This window comes from Pteropus alecto, unplaced genomic scaffold (genome assembly GCF_000325575.1).
Source record: "Pteropus alecto unplaced genomic scaffold, ASM32557v1 scaffold37, whole genome shotgun sequence".
In the NCBI taxonomy this organism is placed as follows: domain Eukaryota; kingdom Metazoa; phylum Chordata; class Mammalia; order Chiroptera; family Pteropodidae; genus Pteropus; species Pteropus alecto.
The window spans coordinates 214,925-224,681 of NW_006440605.1; the positions used below are offsets into that span (position 1 = coordinate 214,925).

General features: G+C 52.2%; 1 protein-coding gene across 1 annotated transcript in view; it reads left to right on the forward strand.

Moving 5' to 3' along the window:
* The window catches only part of MYO1F (myosin IF), a 33,002-nt gene that overhangs the window by 3,948 nt on the left and 19,297 nt on the right, over window positions 1-9,757 (forward strand). Inside the window, 5 exon segments of the mRNA XM_006917249.3 lie at window positions 6,644-6,781; window positions 7,243-7,332; window positions 7,416-7,510; window positions 7,880-7,967; window positions 8,078-8,167. Coding sequence (XP_006917311.1) covers window positions 6,644-6,781; window positions 7,243-7,332; window positions 7,416-7,510; window positions 7,880-7,967; window positions 8,078-8,167 — 501 coding nt within the window.

The window sequence follows — 9,757 nt, forward strand, 5'->3', positions numbered from 1 at the left end:
AAGAAAGAAAGAAAGAAAGAAAGAAAGAAAGAAAGAAAGAAAGAAAGAAAGAAAGAGAAAAAGAAAGAAAGATGGATGGCTATTTGTTTGTTGGTGCCCTGTTGCTGTTAGTTGCTGCAAGGTGGTGGTAACAATGATTCTTGTGGGTGGGTTGGTGCTAGCTGGTGGTGAACACTGTTGGATGGTGGATGGTTTGTTTCAGTGGTAGCTGGTTATGTGTGATTGTCGATGGCTAGTATTGTGGTCATGGCGATGGCTGCTCCTAGTGGTTGGTTATTATGGATTGCTGGTGCCAGTGATGATAGGTAGTGACGGTGGCGGCTGATGGTGAGGAACTGGTAGAGAAATCAGTCATTTTTCCTGTTTGATGTTGGCTGATGGCGGAGGTTATCGGCTGTTTCTGTTTGGCTTTGGTGGGTGAAGGACGCAACTGGTCGTCCTCAGGTGGTGATGGTGGTGACATGAAGGTCCTGGTGGTTGTTTGTAAAGTACAGACGTGAAGTAGAGCAGCCAGCGATGAGGCCGCTTAGTCCCGGGGTAGTGCCCACGGAAGGCTAGGGGCCCGGAGTTAGGAGGACGGGCTCTGGGAGGACCAGGGTCCCCACATGTTGGAGAATGGCTTCTGGCTAAGAGAAAAGAAAAGCGAAAGGTTCTCCCCCTGGGAGCCTTAGGAAGTAAGATTGTTGTTTGCGCAGTGGAAAGGTACAAGGTGTGGCCCCAGAACCCCACTGAGTTGGGGGAGGGCAGGACCAAGGGGCACACCAGGGGGACAGGGCAGGGCCAGGGCTGGGGGCTGCCTGCAGCAGCCACTGCAGCTTCACATCTCCTCCTGGCTGACAACCACAGTTCGCAGGACCCAAGCAAGGAAGGAAGTGGCTGTTTTGTTGCTCTCTCCAGCCTGGGGTTCTGCTCATCACCGCCCAGGAGTGGGGAGGCCGGAGCAGTTGGGGCAAATGCAATTTGCAAAAGTTCCCTTATCCAGCCCTTCCTCCTGGCCCCACGCCTTGTGCCTATGGAACTGACCAATGTAAGGCAGCTGCTGCTGCTGTTGGCGGCGCTGAGGGAAGCTAGCATTTCTGCTTCACACGCTTCGCCTCGTTGAATCTTCACGGCTGCCCTGAGAAGTCTGTGGCCCTCAATGTTCCCATCTTCCAGATGAGAAAACTGAGACAAGGAGATTAGGCAAAAGTGGGAGAGGATTTCAACTCAGTGACTCCCGAGGTCACACTTTTAACAGCCACCTTGACCTCCTAATCGTAAAAGATGAGAGGCCACTATGGGGGAGAGGGCTGTGCTAACTCTCGCATGCCCCAGTCTGGCCGTCCATGCCTCATTTAAACCCAGACTCTCTTTTCCAAAGAAACGAACATCCTGGTGTCCCACACAAACCCAAGGCCTTCCTGGCCCATGGCTCCTGCTGCCACCACTGACTCTGCCTGGGAAGTTCATGTAGCAAGGGCTGCCTCCTGCAGGAAGCCCTTACTGATCACCCCCACCTCTCTTTAGCACCACCGGATGTGGACCCATAGTCTCCCTTGGGCAACTCCCTTCACCTGCTCCGGGTACACTGAGGTCCCCTAGGCCTGGGCTCACCTACGTCCATGCACAGTAGGGGCTCAGGAAGCGTGTTCACTACAGGACTCCAATGCCCCAGCCCTACGGCAGCCATCACCTTGGTCACAAACAGTCCCTCCCCACTCTACACCAGGGAAGCCCCACCCCGCATCGTCCCCTGCCTTTAGTTGTGAGGGCCTCTCTGAAGAGCTAAAGTTAGAAGCCACCTTCCTCTTCCCACCCAGCCACCTCGAGCCCCTGACTGTCTTTCACAAGAGCCCCAGCAGGTTGAGTCATATTTGGCTTGTGGTCAACTGTGACCACAACCTCTTCGTGACACCCCCACCCCTAAGTAAGGGACTTAGGAACAAAGAGTTTCGACTTGACCCATGGAGACTTTGGGGCCACGGAGAGAGGGATACCCATGACGCAGGGTAGGGGGCGGTCTCATCCCAATGGTACTTCATTCATTCATTCATTCATTCAACAACTATGTGTTGGCCGGCTCCTATATCTGCTGTCAAATACTGATCATTTCCACTAAATGCTCTTGGGGGCCACCAGCTGCCATTTCCTGAGGCACCCTAGTGCATCTTTTCTTTATGTTAGCTCATTTACTCCTCTCAGCAAACTCATGGAGGAAGTTTATTATGGAATCCATTTCAAAGATGAGGAAACTGAGGGTTGGAGAAGTAAAGTGGCCTCCCCATGTCACAGTCAGCTGTCAAGCCAGGCCTCACACTGTACTGGTCCCATGCCGAAATTCTTGTGTCCTCCCACACACTGTACCTACTTGAGCAAACCCCTCTCTCCCTCTGCTGCTAACAATATTTGGATTTTGCGATCACATGGAGCTAGGAGTGGATCCGGGGGTCCTGGGTGCCTGGGGCAGGACACAGAGGGGGAGACGGGCTGCAAGTGGCAAAGGGCCATTTGATTGGGTGGGGGAAGTGGGGAAGGACAGGAAGAGGAACCAAGTCCTCAGGGCCAGGAGAGCCGGCCAGACACGGCCAGCCTTGAGGCCTCTGACCTCAGAGAAAGGAAGTGGCCTTGAGTGTCAGCTTCACCTGAGGGGCCCAGGAGCATAGAGACCCGGCTGACCCCAAAGGGGAAACCCTGGAAAAGACCAGTCTCGTCCCTGCCTCATCCTCATCTGACCTGAAGCACCAACCCCACTACCTCTGACCCAGATCAGACAGCCTCGTGAGTCCTCCCTTCCTGCTGTGTGATGTTGGAGAGGACATCTAACCTCTCTCTGCCATAGTTTTCTCTTCTGCAAAGTGGACTTAATTATAGTACTGACTGACCTCAGCATGTGTTGAGAGGATTAAATGAGGTAATTCATGGAAAAAGCTTAGACCAGAGTCTGGCAAAGGATATGTGCCTGTGCAGCGTTAACTATTGTTGCTATTGTTGTAGTCAGTTACCATAGTTACCACCCAAAGCCCTGCCCCTTGAGGTCTTCAGAAAGAGAATCCAGTTCCTGTCCCCCACCCACTCCTGCCCCACCTGGACCCTGAATGATGCCAGTTCGTTCCCGAATTTCATGTCCCTTCTCACCAACACACTCTGGTCTCCCATCTTGCAAACAGGAAACGTGTCCCCCTGACCCCATCTCTCCCCACAGCCTCTTCCCTCTTCCCCGTTTCAGCCAGACTGTCCCAAGCATCTTTGATCCCTGTCTACACTTCCTGACCTCGCAATCTGACTTCTGACCCTGGGGTCACCAATGCTCTCAGTCTCCAGTGAGTGTGGATGCTCTTCAGTAGGTTGGGGTGTGATCAACGGCTCCCTGCTTCTCCCAACCAGCCCTTGTCACCTGCAAGCCATCTCCAGTCCTGGCTGCCTCTGACCTCCCAGCTGACCCCCTGCCTTCCACAATGCTGCTCCCATAACTTTGTCCTTCCCCCAGCTGGCTCTTCCCATTGCATCCCAGGGTTCTGTCGCATCTGACACCTTCTTCTCATAATGAACATCTCAACAGGCCCCCTAGATCCTCTGCAATGTGGAAGAGAAAGTCATTTATAATGAAACATATGCATCAAGATGAAAGTGCTCAGGCCAGTGGTCCAAGGATCACTGTAGCCACCAGGTGCTCACACATGGACACAGGTGTGTCTCGATGAGCTGATAGCCCAATGCACAAGTGGGATGTTGGACACGTTAACACCTCGAGCAGCATGAACTTCCAAATGCTGAACGGTTTTAGCAAAATCTGAACAAAGCTAAAATCTCCCCTGATACAGGACAGTCACACTCCTGAAAAATGCAATGGGTATCAACCATACAAAAAAGATGTAGATTTTCTGTTTATACATACACTCAAATTGGGTTCTAGGTTCCAATGATTGATTATAAACAGGTTTGTCACTTACATGAACATCTGCCAAGTGGGGTGGGTAGCTGTGGGCAGGATGGTTATTTGAGTGTAAATTTGGCACCTGTGGTCCCCTTGATATGCCAGGCATATCCCCATCCCTGTGACAACCAAAAATGCTCCCGTGATTCCTCAAGTGCCCCCAGGGGCAGAATGGTTCTGCTAAGAGCTCTCTAAGCCTCAAGGAATCAAGTCCAAATCCCTTTGCTTGGCATTCAAGGCCCTTTAGGACCTGACCCAGACTGACCACCCCTTCCCTCCATTCATTCGTGCACTCCCTCGTTCCTTCACTTATTCATTCACATGAGCCCTGATGCCTTGTTGAGCCAGGCATGGCCTGAACCCCCGCACTTGGGAGCTCATACACCAGAAGACGTGTGGGATGTCCAAAACGTGGACAGGGCTATGGTGAGGGATGCCCAGGGCATTGTGGGGGTCCAGAGGGACCACCTGATCTGTCCCAGGGTCAGGGAGGTCTTCTCGGAGGAAGCGTCCCTGAGCCAAGTCTTAGAGGATAGATTGGTATTCACCAGGCAGGAAGGGTGTTCTGAGCAGAGGGCTCAGCATCTGCAAAGGCTTAGAGGCAACTCAGTAAAGAACTGAAAGAAAAAAAAAGAACTGAAAGAGTCCTTCTCGAATGTCTAAGTTACTGGCACACAGTAGGTGCTCAAGAACGCTTTGTGGAAGGGACGGATGCGAAGGTGATGGGAAACCACAGACAGGAGAAAAGCCACAGAGAGAAGGGACGAGATTTGCCATATGAGAAACTCGCTCTGACTACTCAAGCTGGAAGCAGTTTGAAGGGTTCGCACCCTGACTCTTCCACACCCTCTTTCCTCTGCATTCTGTGCCTGCCTCAGTCACACCTGAGTCACACCTCAGTCACACCTCCACACCTTCGCCTGGGCAGTTTACTCCACCTGGTGCACCCTCTCTTCCTGCTCTTGATCAAAACCTTTCTCGACTTGCGAGTCCCAGACACTTGCAAGTGTAGATGCAAGAGCCTGGCCTTTGCTGTCAGATGGACCCAGACTCAATCCCACACCCTTGGAAACAATATAGCTCTATCTTTAGTCAAGCGTCAAGCCACTGTACTTCTCAAGCCTCAGTTTCCCTCCCAGCCGACATCCCACTGAGTTGCTATGAAGATTGCTGGTAATATTGGTGACAGCCCCGCCCGGCGCCAGGTGCTTAGTGAATGTTAATTCTGTCACGTGCCCCTCTGCCCAGGCCCATCGTCACAAATTCTCTAAGGAAGGGCATCAGCCACCTACCCCATTGTTCCCCAGAACAGTTCATCCTCACATCACCCCTGGCAAGTGGGATGCTTCTCTCATTTTATAGATGAAGCCACAGAGGCTCACAACAGAGTTAGGTCACCCAGCCAGGATGAGAATCCAGATCTGCCCACACGGGAAGCTGGGTATGTTTAATATCTGTGGGCGTTTCTTGGCAGACCCTCCGCTAGCTGTCAGAGTATCCCGAATTCCAGCCACGCACCTCCCCTGCTCAGGAAATTTCAGTGGCCTCCCCAGCACCCCTGGGAGAGGCTGGCTTCTCATTCGCCTCTGCCCTACAGTTGCCCACACTGACCTCCCGCTTGACCCCTGTCAGAGTCCCCTCTGCCCAGCATACCCATCTCCATTCCCTGGAATCTGCTCGGCAAACGTTTGTCATCTTTGGAGACTTGACTTTCGTTCCCAGCATTTTTTGCCCTTGGGGTCTTCCTCTGAAGTTGGGTTTCTTTCTTCCCCCTTGTCCTTCGTTCATTCGCTAGGTCCTTCCTCCTGGGGCTAAGAAAGGACTCTGTCCCAGTCCTAGCTCTCCAGGAGCTCCTGGTCTGGGGATAAGAAGCTTCCTAGAGGAGGGACATGTTATCCGACCATGAGTGCACCAGACAGGGAAGCTCAAGGCCACCATCACTCTTCTGTTTGCCAGAAAGACTGTACTGAAGAGAGGCAGAGTGGGCCTAAGAGAACCAGTGTGTTTAAGTGTTTAAGTTTAGTGTTTAGTGTTTAAGGATAAGTTTAGTTGGGGTAAAAGAAGAAAACATTCCAGGAAGGCTTCCTGTAGGAGGAGTTTTTCTGGGAAGCCTGTGTCTGGGTCTCCTCCTTGGGGTCCTAACAGAAGGTATGAACTGATGAAAACCTGAAGGGGGAAATGAAAAGGGAAAGCGGGAGCCTGGGAAGGTGCCGGAGCTGGCACAGGGCAGGGGGAAGGCTCTTTGAGGATAGAGAAGGTGGTGGCAGGGGCAGCAGGAAAGCGTAGGAGAGGAGAGTCACAGCTGGGCACAGAGTGTAGAGGTCATAGCTGGGCTCTGAGGAGCTCAGAGCAACAGGCTTGGATGCATGACCAAAGAGAAGGGAGGTAGGAGGAAGAAGGGCATCTTGAGGTGGAAGGGGTGGGCAGCGGGTCAGATGCTGCAGAGAAGTCAGGGACTTGGCCTGGGCCTGGGCAGGGAGAAGGGGTTTGAGGAAGTGAGGAGCATGGAGGCTGAAAGGGAAGTGGGAAGGAGGAGCTGTGTCACACTGTCTGGCCTCCTGGGGGTAGGGAGTCTGGACTGGACCTGGCCTACCTCTCCCGATGTCCCGGAGATGGGGAAGGAGGTGAAGCACGATCAGAAGCTGCGGATGGAGATGAGCCAGGTAAGGGAGGCACCAGACCTCGCCCCCGTGCCAGGGCTCACGTCCACCCTGCCACCCCCATTTTCAGGGCAGCAAAGAGCGCTTCCACTGGCAGAGCCACAATGTGAAACAGAGCGGCGTGGACGACATGGTGCTGCTGCCCCAGATCACTGAGGACGCCATCGTGGGCAACCTCCGCAAGCGCTTCATGGACGACTATATCTTTGTATCCTGGGCCTTGGGCGGGACAGACAAATGAAGGACAGAGGGACAGGCGGATAACTGACCAAGGGATGGAGGGGTGGCGGGTAGATGAATGCAGGGGAGGATGTCAGAGGCACTTTAGCACAGAAGGGAAATACGGATGCCTGAGCAAATGAAGCGGAGGGATGGACAGTGAGAGCGCCAGATGATAGGACAGGGGGCTGAGAGAGTGACAGCAGGACTGTGGTTGGGGGTGGCCACGGTCCCCACCGCTCCCTCTGCCCTGGGGTAGCTCAGCCACAACATATCCCACTTCCCCCAATGAACAATTCCCTAAGAGACCCAGGACACGTCTGAGTTATCGCCATCTCTTCCTCTGAACAGTGGGGCTCTAGGAGACCCTAGGGGAGCAGGATAAGGGGACAGGGACCTATCGGGGACAAAGCACACCAGGACATCGCCTGGCCCTTAGCCACCCCCCAGACCTACATTGGCTCCGTGCTCATCTCCGTAAACCCCTTCAAGCAGATGCCTTACTTCACTGAGCGTGAGATCGACCTCTACCAGGGCGCGGTGAGGCCAGGGCCAGGTGGGAGGCACAGTCCCCAGGGCCACTAACCCAAAGCCCTAGGCTGAGACCTACCCTTCCTCACCAGGCCCAGTATGAGAATCCCCCACACATCTATGCCCTCACGGACAACATGTACCGGAACATGCTCATCGACTGTGAGAACCAATGTGTCATCATCAGGTATGGCCAGAGGGACCCCAGGCCCTCCCCAGGCCCTGATCGAACAGCATCACTACCCAGGGACATTTATTTGGAACTCCTGATCTAAACAGTCTTGCCGTCTCTCTCTGTCTCTAGCCCTGCTTTACCTGCCTGATCACCATGTGACCCACGATATCTTTTATTTATTCATTCTGTTATTGTCCATCTGTCCTCTTTAAATGTCAGCTCCAGGAGGGCAGGGATTCGTGTCTGTCTCATTCACGACTGTATCCCCAGAGCCTGGAATAGTGCCTGGTGCACAGTAGGTACCGAATGAGTGAGTGAGGAAACAATCAGGCACTTACTCCACCTCGGCCACTGATCATTCCTGCCCCCTCCCATCCCCAGTGGAGAGAGTGGAGCTGGGAAGACGGTGGCAGCCAAATACATCATGGGCTACATCTCCAAAGTGTCCGGTGGGGGCGAGAAGGTCCAGGTGAGGCAAAAACAGAGAGATGGGCCAGGTTCCCCCCGACTCCACGGTACTTCATCTCCCGGCCCTGCCTCAGCCTAACCTCTTTACACCCCACCCGCCTCCGCCCCCAGCACGTGAAGGACATCATCCTGCAATCGAACCCATTGCTCGAGGCCTTTGGCAACGCCAAGACCGTGCGCAACAACAACTCCAGTCGCTTCGTGAGTCTATAGCCCTGCTTTGGGGCAACTACTCCCTCCACACGTCTGTCTGTCTGTCTGTCTGTCTGTCTATCTCTCTCTCTCACACACACACACACAAACACACACACACCCCTACCTGTGTTCCCAAGAACACAGGAAAATACCTGCTGCTGGATGGGAGACTCACTTCTTCTTTATAGTCCATCTGAAAAAGAGTCCCCCATCGACAGAACTGTGGAGCCATGACATGTTTGCGTCACATTCGTACATACTCCCCTGGCTGCGACCATGCCACATCTGTTCCTACACACGTTTCGGGTCCAATTTATTCCATCCTTCCTTCTTTCTTTCAAGAAATAGCCCTTATGCTCCTTTGTGTCAGATGCTGTCCTGAGCCTAACTGAAGACAAAATAGGTAAACGGATCTGGATTTATGGTCTGATTCTGTCGCTGTTTAGACACGTGGCCTGGACAAAACACAACGTAACCTCCCAAGTCTCCTCTGTTTTCTCATCCATAAACTGAGTCCATCTCATAGACCACGACGATGTCAGTAAGGTGCTTGCATGTGGAAATCGCTTAATAAATTCCATCTACGAATAAGATTTTTTTTACTTCCCACAATATTATTAGTTATATTTTTATTTTCTAATATATTTTATCATATCATTATATTTAAGTATTTTCCCCCAATTTCAAATACACAGAAAAGTTGGAAGACTACCACAGCGGATACCGGTGTGCCCATCTCCCGACTCCATCGTTAACATCTTACTCTCCTTGCTTTATTGCATCTCCATCCACCTTATTTTTTTGATGCACTACAAAGCGAGATGCAGACACCACACCTTTCCACCCAAACGCTTGGTCATGCGGGTCCTCGATTACAGTCCATCGCAAATTTGCAGTCCTCTTTTATTTCCTTTTAAGTAAAATTTGCATACAGTAAAATACAGAAATCTAAAGTGGACCGTGCACTGAATTTAGAAAAATGCATACACCGTGCAACCCAAACACCTACCAATATACAGAACATCGCCATCACTCCAGAAAGTTCCCTCTCGTTTCTTTCTACTCCCACCCTACCCCAGAGGCAACTACTCCTCCTCTTTCCACCATAAATTAGTTTCAGCTGTTCTAGAACCTCATATCAATGGAATCCCACGGTGTGCGTTTTCCAACTACTGACACACGCAGAAACATGGATGAACCTCAAAAACACAGTTATTATGTTTTATTTTATAGCTTTATTATACAATAGGATAAGTATAGGTCACATATTACAGGTGTTTGTGTAGCACGATGAGGTAATTTGTGTTGCTATTGGATGGAGGTGACAGAAAGGAGAAGTAAGGAGACTTGTCTGCCCTCTAATCTCTGGCCAGAGCAGAACCCAGATGGGGTCAGAGACCAAAGAAAGGGCTTGTGGGACCCTTGGTCCAGGCTCAGGGACGACATGTGGGAGACACTCAGGATCATTAGAACCAGCAGCATCCCACAGAGACATGGAGGCCACCGTGTTGAGATGGAGGGACTGGGAAACTGGTCAGTAACGGGTGATGCTTCTGTGTGCCAGGCACAGGGCTGGATGCCCCCAAGTGAGGGCTC